The sequence below is a fragment of the Acinonyx jubatus genome, chromosome C1 (assembly GCF_027475565.1).
Source record: "Acinonyx jubatus isolate Ajub_Pintada_27869175 chromosome C1, VMU_Ajub_asm_v1.0, whole genome shotgun sequence".
NCBI classification, from domain to species: domain Eukaryota; kingdom Metazoa; phylum Chordata; class Mammalia; order Carnivora; family Felidae; genus Acinonyx; species Acinonyx jubatus.
The window spans coordinates 90,336,173-90,350,767 of NC_069381.1; the positions used below are offsets into that span (position 1 = coordinate 90,336,173).

The following is a 14,595-nucleotide window of genomic DNA, read 5'->3' on the forward strand; positions in this document are numbered from 1 at the left end:
TCTAGACATTAGCCTTACTTGTTCCTATCAGACAGCTTCCTCTCAACAGACATATGCATGCATTTTGTTATCCAATGGTCTCATTTCTCTTACAATTTTCCTGAGAGCTTCCAAAGCCATTGTACCCATCACACCAGAAAAGCTTCATGCTTCCAGGCTGCTGAGAGGAAATGACAAATAATAATGTCTTTCTTATGGTCTAAAAAGAATAGGAGGCAATACAATTTAGTAAAAAGGGCTTCCACGTAAGGAGCGTGCAAGTCAACACTCTGCCCTAACAAGTAAAAGGCTGAACAGATTGAAAAAAAATCAACAATTCTTAGATCCCTAAGAGAGGGGAGGACACAGGACAAATGTCAGCCCCCAGGACTGGAGAGATGGATAGGTGAATACAGGGAGTCACAGCTTGCCAAAGCAGAGCCTCACTAGCAGAAACTGCTGTGGGATTCGGTGCCAGCACTGGGGTAGCAAAACCTGAACTTAAATTGACAAATTGCTGGAGGCTCAGTGCTTACAGCTCTGAGAGTTAAAATTCCAGGGGGGATCAGTCTTAGGGGAGCCCCACAATATTTTAAGACTATGCTTAGGAGCTCAGTCAGATTCCTATAGTAAATATGGGAGAATAATCCCCTCAGTTTCTGGCAAAGGGGAAAAAGCACACCACTCGCTGGAGAAACTAGTTAAGGGAAGCCTGATCTCCTGGGGTGTTAACACATCCAACTGACCTGGGGAAAGGCTCACTCTAGCCATCCTGTCCCACCATTGCAGGGAGAAAAAAGTTGAGAAACACCACTTGTGAAGTTCATTGTCCAGAGGCATAGGCTTACTAAAAGACTGACACCTAATCATAGGGCCACAGAATACTTCCCCCCTCCCCCTCCATCTCACCACCACATCCCTAAGTCCTCTAGACAGCAGCTCCTTTCACCCAGCACATCATGACTGGTTATGAAGATAAAATTGCAAGGAACACCAACAGGCAAAAAACACAACCTGAAGAGACATGGAAAGCATCTGAAGCAGACATTCAGGAATGATAGAATTATCAGACTGGCAATTTAAAACAAATACAATTAATATGCTAAGGCCTCTAATGGAGAAAGTGGACAAGATGTAACAATAGAGGGGCAATGTGAGCAGCGAGGTAGAAATCCTAAGAATGAACCAAAAACAAATGCTAGAAATAAACAACAACAACAACAACAATACTGTAACAGAAATGAAGAATGCTTCCTATGGGCTTAATAGGAGAATGGACATAGCCAAGCAAACAATCTCTGACCTTGAGATTATCTCAATAGTAACTGACAAAGTGAGAAACAAAGAGGGAAAAAAAAACAACTGAGAAAAACAACAGAATATTCAAGACTTGGGGACAACTACAAAAGATGTAATATGTACGTAATGGGCATATCAGAAGAAGAAACAAAGAGAAGAAATACCTGAAACAATAATGACTGATATTTGTTAAAATTAATGTCAGACACGAGACCCAAGATTCAGGAAGTTCAGATGATAGTAAGCAGGATAAATGCCAAAAAACCCACCTGGGTGTATCAGTTTCAAACTACAAAACCCAAAGTACAAATCCTTAAAGATGCCAGACAAGCAATAACAAAAACACCTTACATATAAAGGAACAATGATGTATAGACTTCTCCTTGGAAACCATGCAAGCAAGAAGAGAGTGACGTGAAATAGTTAAGGCTGAGAGAAAAAAAAACCCACCAATATAGAATTCTCTACCTTACAAAATTATTCTTCAAAAGTGAGGAACAAATAAAGACCTTCTCAGGCAAACAAAAACTGCAGGAATTTGTTGCCAGTAGACCTGCCTTGCAAGAATGTTCAAAGATGCTCCTTAGAGAGAATGAAAACACTATTGGTCAGGAACACGGATCTACTTAAAAAAGGAAGATTCTCAAAGAAAAAATAAGTGAAGGTAAAAATAAAAACTATTTTCTTATTTTTAACTGATCTAACAGATAACAGTTTGTTCAAAAGAATAACAGTGGCAATGTATTCAATTATGTATGCTCATATCTATATATGCTTTCATATTACATACCTGATATGTATGTACATGCTATGTATGTTTGCATATAAGTGACATTAATGATAGCAATGATACAAGGGACAGGAGGGAGGAATTTGGATTACTCTGTTATTATAAGGTACGCACACTACCAAGGAAGTGGTATAGTGCTATTTGAAACTGGACTTGGATTAGTTGTAATTTTATATAGTAACCTCTAGGGAAACCACTAATAAAAATTAAAAAAAAGTATAACCGATATGCTAAGAAAGAAAACACAATCATACAAGATGATCAGTTTAAACCACCAAAGGCAGAAAAAGAGTAGAAGACAAAAAGAGAAATACGTAACAAACAGCAACAAATAAAAAAGAATAATGAATAAGGTAGGTAGTAATCCAATATTTCAATAACTGCTTTGAATGGCAATGGTCTAAATGCACCCAAAAGACAGAGATTGTGAATGGCTCAAAAAACACGACCCAACCATATGCTGCCTCCAAAAAACCCACATGCTTTGTGTTCATCATTCCTACACACCCATGTCTGTCTCTCTCCACCAGTTCAAACAGAGCCTCCTCTGCATAACCCTTCCTGTCTTATGTATCCTCTTATTCCTATTGCCATGCAAAAGTGGACAGAATTCTCTTTTATTCCTTTCTTATAATAATAATGACAACGAGAGCACCGACGACTAATGTTCCTTATACATTTTTTTATGTACAAAGTACAGTTCTAGGCTTACTTTAATATATTAACACATACAGTGCTAATGGAAATTCTATAAAATGAATACTATTATTACCCCATCTTATAGATGAGTGAATTGAGGTGCTGAGAGGTTAAGTATTGCACAAAGTCACACAGCTAGGAACCTGGCAGAGCTGGAATTTGAACCTAGGAATTCTTGCCTGAGTCCAAGTTCTTAAAAAGTACACTCTACTGCTTCTTTTAAAGGCATGTTATTTCTGATTAAGCTGTGTTTATTCACAAACGCCTCCATTTAGGTTAAGAAATGTGAATTCGACATGGTCAGAAGCAAGACACTGCAAAACTTTAACAAGGAATTATATGTAATCGCATCTGAACTTTGCTGTGGTGTGCAGGATAACCAGAGTAAATGAAGTCTGGAGGGGAGAAGATCAGTTAGGAGGTGATCTCAGATGTCATGTAGCAGTTGATTAGAGTAAAAACTAGGCTGTGACAACAGAGATGAAGAGGACGAAATGCACTGAAAGTGATTTAGAAGGTACAATGAGAAGCATTTGATGATAAAAGAGATGTGGAAAGGGATGAGAGAGGGGGAGGAGAATATACAAAGATTTCAGACCTTATTATAGGATGGTGGTAGATTGAATGGTGATGCCCTTAATTGTTAAGAATATAGAACCGAGCTTGTGTGGCTCAGTTGGTTAAGTGTCTGACTCTTGGTTTTGGCTCAGGTCATGATCTCACAGTTCATCAGATGGAGTCCCACATCCATTTCTGCACTGACAGTGCAGAGCTGCTTGGGATTCTCTCTCTCCCTATCACTCCCCCACTCACACACCCACCCCCCAGCCCCCACCCCCGCTTATAGGCTCACTCTCTCTCTCTGAAAAAAAGAAGGATATAGAATATTTGAACAACACTATCAATTACTTTGACTTAATTGGCATTTGTAGAATATCCTAACCCACTCACCACCCAAAAAAGAAGAAAACATATTCTTTTCAAGTGTACACAGAACATTTATCAAGATATACCATATTTTGGGTCATAAAACAATTCCTAATAAACTTAAAATTATTTAAGTCTTACAAACTACACTCTGTTATGATATGGAACTAAACTAAAAATTAAAAAGAGAAATATATCTGGGAATCCCCAAATATTTGGAAACTAAGTAATGCATTTCTAAATGACTCAGAAGAAGAAAGTGAAAAAGTGAAATACTAGTAAGTATTTCAACATCAACAAAAATGAAAATGCAACACACACAAAAATTTTTTAGGTATCAGAAAAAGAACTTACAAATTTATCGCACTAAATGCCTATATTAGAAAAGGGAGTTCTCAAACCAATGAATACCTTAAAAGACTAGAAAAATAAGAACATCTTAAACTCAAAATCAGAAGAAAGGGAGTAATAAAGAACAGAGAAGAAATCAGTGAAATAGGAAGCAGAAAAACAATAGAACCAATGAAACAAAACCTTGTTGTATGAGATCAATAAAATTCATAAGCGACAAATTAAACTGATTAGGAAAAAAAAAGCAAAGAAATAAATTACCTATGTTAGACATGAGAGGTGACATCACTATAGATTCTACACAAAAAAATACCAAAGCTCACTCAAAAAGAAATAGATAGCTCACATAGACATATATTTACTAAGGAAACTGAATTTGTAATTAAAAAAAAAAAAATCTTCCTGCAAAGGAAATTCCAGACCTAGATAGCTTCCCTAATAAATTCTATAAAATACTTTAGGAAAAAAAAAATGCTGATTCTATTTGTCGAGTGTTAAACTATCACCAAACCTGGACAAAGACATTACAAGAAAATAACAATAAATAAAAAAGACAATATATCATTACCAGTTGGGGTTTATCTCTGGAAAGCAAGATTGGTTTGACATCTGAAAAATCAATCAGTGATTCACCATATTAACAAGCTTAAAAACGATAAAATCATTTCCACTGATGCAGAAAGAACATTTGGCAAAATCCAACATGAATTACTGATTAAAAAACAAAAAATCTTTCAACAAACTAGGTCTAGCATGGAACATCTTCAACTGGACAAAGGGTACATACCTAATGGTAAAGAACTTAATGCTTCCCCCCCCCCCCCAAGATCAAAAATAAAGCAAGTATACCTTTTCCATAATTCTAGTCAACATTTCCTGGAGATTCTAGCCATTGTCACAAGGCAGGAAAAAGAAATAGAAAGCATCCAGATTTCAAAGGAAGAAATAGAACTCTGTTTATTCACTGACACTGTGTGTCTATTTAAAAAAAATCTACTAGAATTTATAGAAAAAATTTCCTGTGAATTTAACAAGTTTGCAGGATAAAGATCAATTTATAAAAATCAATTGTATTTCTATACACTAGCAATAAACAAAAATTGAAATTTAAAACCATAATTTACAATAGTATCAAATAAAATATGAAATAGAGATAAATATGACAAAAGATGTGTATATCCTTCCTTCACTCTAACACTATAAAGCACTGCTGAGAAATCAAAGACCTAAATAAATGAGAGATATACCACATTGAATGGTCAGAAGACTCAATATTGTTAAGATGTCAGTTTTCTTATATTGATCTATAATTCAACACAATCTCAATCAAAATCCTAGAAAGCTTGTATTGGTGAAATTGACAAGATGTTTCTAAAATCATATGAAATACAAAGCACCCAGAAGGGCCAAAACACCTTTGGAAAAAAAGAAAAGACATATCATCTACCCATTCCCCTTTCAGTATTTACTTAAAAATGAGACCATATGTCCATACAGAGACTTATACTTGAAAGTTCATAGAAGCTTAATTTGTAATAGCCAAAAACTGGTATTAACATGAAATCCATCAGTAGGCTAAAGGATACATAAATTGTGCTATATCCATACAGGGAATAATAATAAGCAATAAAAAGAAAAAAACTTCATCCACTTAGCATAATTTCCTCCAAGTTCTTCCAAGATTTTACAAATGGCAGGATTTCCTTCTTTTGGAAGTCAAATAATATCCCATTGTGTATACATACCACATTTTATTTATCCATTAATCTACTGAGGGACATTAGGATACTTCCATGTCTTGGCTATGTCTACATGAAGAATCTAAAATAGTCAAACTCATAAAAATAGAGAACAGAATGGTGGTTGCCAGGGGCTGATGGAAAGTGGAAATGGGAAAAGTTTAGTCCAAGGGCACAAAGTTTAAGTCATGCAAGATGAATAGGTCCTAGAGAGCTACTGCACAGCATAGAGTCTGTATTTAATAATACGGCATTATATACTTAAAAATTTGCTAAGTGGCTAGATGGTAATTATTCTTATCACAAAAATAAATAAAGAGGGCAGGGTGAAACTTTTGGAGGTAAAGGATAGATTTATGGCATAAATTGTGGTGATGGCCTCAAGGATTTATACTTATCTCCAAGCTTGTCAAGTTGCTTACATTAAATATGTATAGCTTTTTGTATGCCAATAATACAATCAATAAGTCGGTTTTTAAAAATAAGAGCCATTAGGGTGCCTGGGTGGCTCAGTTAAGTGTCCGACTTTGGCTCAGGTCATGACCTCACAGTTAGTGAGTTTGAGCCCCACGTCGGGCACCGTGCTGACAGCTCAGAGCCTGGAGCCTGCTTTGGATTCTGTGTCTCCCTCTCCCTCTGCCCCTCCCCTGTTCGTACCCTGTCTCTCTCTCTCTCTCTCAAAAATAAGTAAACATTAAAAAAAATTTTTTTAATAAGAATGATCTTACACAAAGCAACATGGTTTAATCTCAAAGAAGCCATACAAAAAAGAATGTACTATATGATGTACTATACAACTTAAAAAAAAAATTCAAACTCATAGTCTGAAAGCAGAACAGTACTTGCCTGGGGACTGAAGAAGGACAACAGGTAGAGGAAGAAGGAGAAATTACAAAGGGGCACACAAAAACTTTGGGGGCTGATTTTTATCATCTTGCTCAGTGACATTTTGATTTGTACATTCATTTGTCAAAACGTATCAAATTGTACACTTTAAATAAGTGCACTTTATTATATATTGCAACACTGTTGTTTTTTTAAGTGGCATTAGTGATCCAAGAAGTAGTTTCTGCAGCAGACTATATTACAAACAGGGTAGAAGGAGGGAGAAACCAAGTATAGGCTACTCTCTCAAGAAGCTTAGCTTTTTTATTAATATTTATTAATTTTTGAGAGAGAGAGAGCAAGCACAAGCAGGAGAGGGGCAGAGAGAGAGGGAGACACAGAATCCGAAGCAGGCTCCAGGCTCTGAGCTGTCAGCACATGGCCCGAGGCAGGGCTCAAACTCACAAATGGTGAGATTGTGACCTGAGCCCGAAGTCTGATGCTCAACCAACTGAGCCACCCAGGTGCTCCAAAGCTTAGCTCTGAGAATAGAAGAGGGAGACTAACATAACCAGACAGAAGTTGAGTAAATGTATTTTAAGATAGGAGGAGCATATTTATTTGTCATAGAAAAGGAGCTAGTGGAGAGAATGAAGTTGAAAATGTAGGAATTAAGAACCAGCTGATGAAATGTGGGATGAAAAACCCAAGAAGGAAAATAAGTCTTGAATAAGAGAAACCTTACAGGTACACACGTAGGTATGTTTTGGGGGTGGGATGTGCAGGACTGGACTGAAGAGTTAGTAGAATTTCAGTCTGACATTCTCTCTTCCTGTTTGGGGAAGGATGAGGTATGAGAGGGGTAGGATATTAAGAAGAGTGGAGTTTTGGAAAAGTCATTGGCCACAGCATTGGCTACAGCGGTTGTAGATAAATGTTCAATCTAGGGGCATTCATCTATAACAAGATGGCAGACCATAAAATAGTTTTAAGCAAAGAAAATAGCCATCATTTATACAAGTGTACAATGGATTATTATCTACCAGTCTTTCCCTACTCTCTCTCTCTCTCTCCCCCTGGCCAAATTTCACTCAAGTGTGCTAATCTTTCTATTGAGCCCATGCCCCTTTCCCTCAGCACACAACAGATTTTTAACCAACTCTTTAATTTTGCTGGGAAATATTTCTAACACACATGAAGATACAGAATACTTTAGTGAACAGCAATGTCCTACCATCTAGCTTTAACAACTCTTAACACTGGCCCATATTTTCCTCAGTTAACACAATCCTTAAACCCAATATAGGCTTACCAGACAAGAGAGATTTCATCTCCAGCAAACATCAACATGTTCACTTACTTTTCACATTTCATACATTTCATGAATAATGCCCAGAGCACCTCTGAGAACGTCAGGTATTTCTGTGGGTAGGCACAAATCAAGTATGGCCAGAAATGGCCACTGGCAAGCTAATTAGGTAGTTCCCTTGAAATGAACTGTTAATATGTTAAAGCAGTGCAAATTAGATCACACCCACAGGTCCTAGGTTTGGAAAAAATGCTCTGGCAAAGTATGAATTTTTAATAAAAATGGTAATTATGATCCACAGCACTGATCCTATTTTTCTTTAGTGTTCTAACGTTCACTGCCACTTTGGCATTGGTAAATATGAGGAAGGCTAATCAAAGATATTTTCCCCCACATCATGTAAAATTTCTGAAGCTAAAAGCATGCAATCAATTCCTAAAGACAAGAGCTTTATTCTTTAAGCAGTAATAAATCATCGAGTAAAACAAAAACAAACACTGTAATTTGGATAGTACCTGCCAAAACAGACTGTGTGCGTCTCCTCTCAGAAGTTCAACCGTATCCCCTGCCTGGATATGTAACGGGAGTCCTTCATGAAGAGCCGGGGGTGGTGTCCCAGTATAGTTCTTAATGACCTGCATCTTTGGTAAACCTGAAAATAAGCAACACAACTTTTGGAATTGAGAGAATAATGACGCGTGAAGTCCAAATGTACTTTAAAATAAAAACAAGGCCATCATTAACATTAAAAAGTTGTAATAGCAACAAAGGCCAAGTAAACATGTGAAGTAACTACAATGGAATGCTTTTGAACTTTCTCATTATTTGAGAAAGTAATGGAATAAGACACATATTTATCCCCTGATCCCTTACATACTTTTCCTCTCCCTCACCATCCATCTCTTCGTAGTTGAAAAAATATTTCTTTCAGCTGATGCCTGCTTCATAAAAAACACATCACGTACAGTTTAATGGAAAAGAATCAATTTTTTCATCAACTCTATCCTTTCTGCCTATTACTTTCCTCTTGGGCATTGGCTGATTTCATCACTAAGGAGGCTCACCCTTTCTGTGTATGCATCACATTGCCCAGTATAAGGCTCATATCTTAAGGTTATCTTTGTAATTCAAAAGCAAAAAGGTGATGGATGTGCCACTGCAATACTTAAGACATTTATATGGAGAAATTCTTCAGGCTCAAATTTAGGTTTGCAAAACAGACCCAATAAAGGGAACATGTCTAAGCCAATAGCGTCAACAACACTTGAAATCCAGATCTGTCCTTTTTCTTTGTATTTCTCAGAATGTGCAATGAAGGCCTCAGTTCAATATTTCATGTCTGAGAACAGCAGCTTCAATTGCACACAGGCCTAAATGTACCAGTATTGGTCACAAATGGACAACTTCACAGTCACCTTTTCATTTAGAGGTGAAATGCTCCCTCCTGTGAGACAGGACACTCATAAACATGATATTTGGTGCACATTCAGGAACTTAAGCCATTGCCTATTACACTTGAAGATTTTTTATTCTAACGATTGACCACGGGGAAGTTGTAACTACCTGGAAACACCACGCTCAATAGAGTAGGAGGATGCATGATGGTCATTCAGTTCCAGATGCCCAAGTTACCTCAAAAAGGTTGTTCAAGTTACACAGATCTCAGTATCTACATGAAATGCTTCCACAAACACTTTCATGAAGTCCTCACTATCCTTTTTCAACAACCACCCCAGATGGGAGGAAACAGTGTGGCCATAAACTAAACAGAACTGAAAAGCTTTAGTCAACACTTTTCTTATCAACCCATCAGGCAGAAGGGCTGAAAAGAATTGGGCCCTTCACCCCAATTTAGCTGCTATAACTGCTGAGACATGTAGCAAGTTACTACATCTTCCCTTTGCTTCAGTTCTTGTGCCACAGAACCCCTGAAGGGATGGTGCTAATCCCACATCTCTCATGGAGTGTTTCCCTACCAGATGCAAGAAGACAGCACCCGTACACAAAGAGCAGACTTTATTGTCTTTCCCAAAAAACAACACTTGACAGGAGAACTCTTGTCAGTCAAGTGTTTATCAGACTTGCTCTCAACACACTGTAGATGCCTTGAGTATAGAAAGAGCTTATTTTATACTTTCTATTAAGTTGCTGTTGTTTATTTTACATGAAACCTAAATATCACATGCACACAACTCATTTAGAAGTTCAATATACAGAAGAGGATGCACCCTGAAGTTGAATCTGGTTTGCAAGTTAGTTATTCCATGTTAGGGGGCCAAAGTCATGGTTAGCCTCAGTTTTACTGAGCATTTCTAGATCAAGGAAAGCATTTCATTTAGTATGCTCCCTTGATAATTTTGTTTTTACGCCAATTTTAAAATAAAGGCTGAAGACAAGAAACGGGAGTTTTTAAACCTGAAATAACTGATGTGGCCTCAAATACCGGGCCCAGTGAAGTTCTCAGAAGGGCTCTGGCCTTCTCTGCAGTTGTCTCCTTGGCCAAGATCCACAGGGACAAAATGAAGCAGTGCCCGACGGACACAACAGTTCTGTTATTGCCAACATGCTCAAGTTAGTCATTCTTAAGAAAATGGTTGAAAATGCATAAAGTATTTAGGGGAAAAAATTAAGTTTGATGACATTTCACCAACCAAATATAAATTGGGGATTAACATATGGAATACCCAGGCTACAAAGAAGACTGTGAAATACAAGGCATGGAACAATGCTGCCTTATTTATCCTTTTTGACAGACTACAATGCCCATTACATATGACCTAGTAAAACCATATTTAAAATTTAAAGTATTACATATATTAATATACTGTGGCCAAGAAATGAGATCTTAGTGTCTTAAAACTTACTTATAAATAAGTAGTCCTTGAAATGATGAACTTGGTTTTTATAGTCTTACTGCTAATTTTTTCATTTACTGTGTTTTTCTGCTATAACTTTCTTCTTGGCTATGAGCTTCATTTTGGAAGTTCATCCAGTAGTACACCAACACAGGGTATGTTACTGACTTTACTCCTAAAGCAAAATTGTGTGACCTTTGCCAAGAATTATGGTTGAGCCCAGGTAATAGTGAAAAAGACATTGCTACTAGCCTGAATTCAGCCATAAGTGACTTTCAAAATACAGCATTAATTTGATTCATATTTTTGTGTGTGGGGATGAGTTAGGAGTTTACAATGGAATTTATATTTTTTAGTCATTTGTTAGAATAATCTCTGGCTATTTATTTCTGATAGGTCAGCACTTCCCATTTCAGGATGATCTGTCATTAGGGCAATAGGGCTGTAGAGATCAAAGAATACAAGGGATAGAGGAAGGCCACTGTGACATGATGAATTCTGATACCTTGCCCCCTGCCTCTGATGTCTGAATATAAGAGGAGTTCTACAATACTGGTAGTACAAATGGTTTATTCCTTTCCTTTTATTGAAAAAAAAAAAAGACATGGTAACATTGCTAAGAAGGTGAATATAATCCCATTAATGGATAGATAAAAGTGCGATTAAAATAAGAATAGAGAGTGGGTTAAACTTCATGTCAGCACTCAACCATCAATATAATTGTTAACACAATCTCTCGCCACAGCAGGCATCACACACACCTCATAAATGAGATCAAGAATGGAGAAGAAATTAGATTTACAGATACTCCTATTTCAAATAGCCATTTAGTGTTGATTTAGTGTAGGTTTTCTTCTCTCCCGTAAAATATTCCTGACAAGTTTTGACCTTTCTTTAAAACGTCCAGCACAGAACATTCACTACACGTCCTTATGACAACTTATTGTTGTGTGTAGTTTATTAACAAACTCTATCTAAAATTTACTCTAAAATCTCTGTAACGTCTCTCCATTGACCTTCCTCCTTCCATCTAGAATTATGCAGAAGGTGGTAAATCTGCTTTTTATAGATTAGCCTTTCAAAATTTGTTTAGGCTTAAAATCCCTAGTTACTCACGTTTTCCTTTAGTTATCCAGGTTTCCAGGAATTCTGAGATGCAAAATGTTACAAAACTACAAAAGTGGAGGATAGTTTCCCTCATTAACTCTGACCAATCAGAAACAACCAAAAGCTATTCTAAAAACTGATTTTAAAAATATAAATTCCATTCATTATATTGTCAAATCACAACTCATCCCAGAAAGCTGCCTCTTTCTTCTTGGGTAAACACAGACCGTTGTTGTTTAGTTTCTTTCTGCACCAGAAAAGCATTTATAATGACTATGTTGGTATAGTTACAGGGCTGCTCAGCAAAGTCTGAAAATTAAAAATGACTCTACCTTCAGATATTAAATGTGAAATAATCATATGTAATTTCAACATATACAGTTAAGCAACCTTGGAAGTTCCCAAAACTTTATATAATCTGTTATCTTTATCTAAAGGAACATAATTAAAATGGCTAAGACAAAATTAGATCTCCTGCCAAATGTTATTTTGGCTTGTTTCATTCCCTACAACAAATGCTTTGCTGCACAGCTCACTACATTGTTGATACATAAAGTTCGGACAGTTTTACCCTTTAACTTTTGTTCATACTACTCATTATACTTAGTCTTAAATCAGACAAGGTCCCCAAGTCATCTTATGCATGAAGAATTAACAAACTGAAGAATCAGCAATACTTAAATTATGATTATATTCCAGTAATAGTCATCAGGTTCTAGTCAAATAAAACTGAAGCCAATATAATTACATGGAACACTAGAGTTTTCCAAAACAATATGGCAGTGAAAGGGCATCTGAATGAAGCAAGATTTCCTTTCAAATCTCAACTCAATGCAACTAAGAGTGACACATGCCAAGAAATTAAAAAAAAATTTTTTAAGTTAATTCTAAGTAGAATCCTTTTAGAAAGTTTGCCATAAATAAACCATTTCTCTAGTAATTCTCACATAAACCGTCAAACTTCAATGAATTTAGCCTACTATATCACTATCAACCTCTTGGCTTCTAAGAAGAGTGATGGCCACAATATAGATTAGTATTTACACATGATGCTGATATCACTCCCCTAATGCAAAGGGCTTCCCTGAGGCAAAAACTTAGAGGTGAGTGCAGTGTACCAGATAAATGGGCTGTCAGTAATGTGCTGGCCTTTCACCTCTGAGGCCTAATTTAAAATCTAAACATAGCCACATTAAAAAATAATTAGTTCTACAAGATGTCAGAGAATGTAGCTGGTTTACCTGGGAAGCTGATTACAAGCATAACATATTCATTCATTCCTTCAACGTCCTGAATGCCACATAAGTTCTGGGCATGGTGGTTTGACAACAGAGCAAGGACACACTTCCTGCCCTCAATGAGCCTATCATCTACTGAACAGGCAGGTGAACTCAAATACACTATAATTAGGCTTGGTCTCTTGTCCAGTGGGGCATTTTTCAAAATGAGCCTGTCAATAAAGTTTCCAGGGAGTTTTTTTTTTTTGAAAAGCCTTCAGTAGGACCCTGAAATATGTATTTTATGTTTCTGTATGTTTCCTAGGTGTGGTTTCCAAATCCTAGCCAGGTTTGGAAATCACATTTTTGTGGGTACGTAAGCAATTCACCATGACCAGCCACCACTGGTTCCAAGCTTGCTTTTGACAAAGCTACAGTGAAGTAAGTGCTGTCTGGCACCCTGCCAACTCAATCCTCTTTAAGTTAACATCTGGGCTCTTCCTGATAGAAGTTCCTAATCTAACCATCACATCTGAGGAGCAGGTTGTGCAGAATGAACAGACAGCAAGTTAGGTAGCTAGGATGCTGGGCTTCCCTGCCCACCACACCTCCTTGGGCCCTTTCCTACTAACCAGTGCACTTTTCATTCATGGGTTGGTCTTCACAGAGAAGCAAAAGGAGCCTCATAATGGAAACCATCTGTTAACAACTGAAACAGACGATTTGGCGGAAAACAAACTGGTCTGAAGAACTAATTGTTCACAAAGGGAACACACCCCCATCAATGATTTCAAAAATTTTCACCCAGAGAAGGCTACTCTTTCCTTTTATAAACAATGATGAGTCAGATGAAGGAAACAGCATTGTCATCGCTCATACAAAAACAAGGATCAGATAGAGATATGTTTCTCCAACCTTATAAAAACTGACTAGTCACCCTTTGGCACTACCTATAGGAGTATTAGTAAATCAAAGGTTAAAGATAGAAACATCTTTTGAAAGTCCCCCCCCCCACACTTATTAAAAAGATTTTATAGGCTACCAAATATAAAAAGCACTACAAAATTGCATGTGTTATTGTAAAATCCATGCAAATTTAATATTCTGTTCCATCAAATATGTACATTTCAATGATAAGAAATGTTTCCCTAAAATCCTTAAATAAGGTCAAAGCTCTACAAGAATGTGCCAGGTATTTGTCAGAACTCTCAAAAACAACCACCCTCTAGGGGTGTGAGGAGTCCAGTTGAAAAACATAGCCTGAGTTAACTCCACCATCTTCTTTAAAGCTAGAAAAAGAACACAATCACACGATTTCAAAGTAAGAACATTACCACCTACTCCAACCACCTCATTTTCTACCTTATAAAACTAAGATTCAAAGTGGTCAATAAAAATGTCTGAAGTCAAAAAGCTAGCTAGAAGCAGAACCGGAACCAGAACCTGTATTCACCAACTGCTAGTTCAGTCCTCCTGGCTCAAGATGAGTAATTCTCTA

The 14,595-nt window shown here is 36.9% G+C and overlaps 1 protein-coding gene across 1 annotated transcript in view; it reads right to left on the reverse strand.

The window, feature by feature from the left end:
* VAV3 (vav guanine nucleotide exchange factor 3) overlaps positions 1–14,595 on the reverse strand; it is a 350,186-nt gene that overhangs the window by 56,193 nt on the left and 279,398 nt on the right. Inside the window, exon 20 of the mRNA XM_027058453.2 lies at positions 8,434–8,570. Coding sequence (XP_026914254.1) covers positions 8,434–8,570 — 137 coding nt within the window. The remainder of the gene's footprint in view (positions 1–8,433; positions 8,571–14,595) is intronic.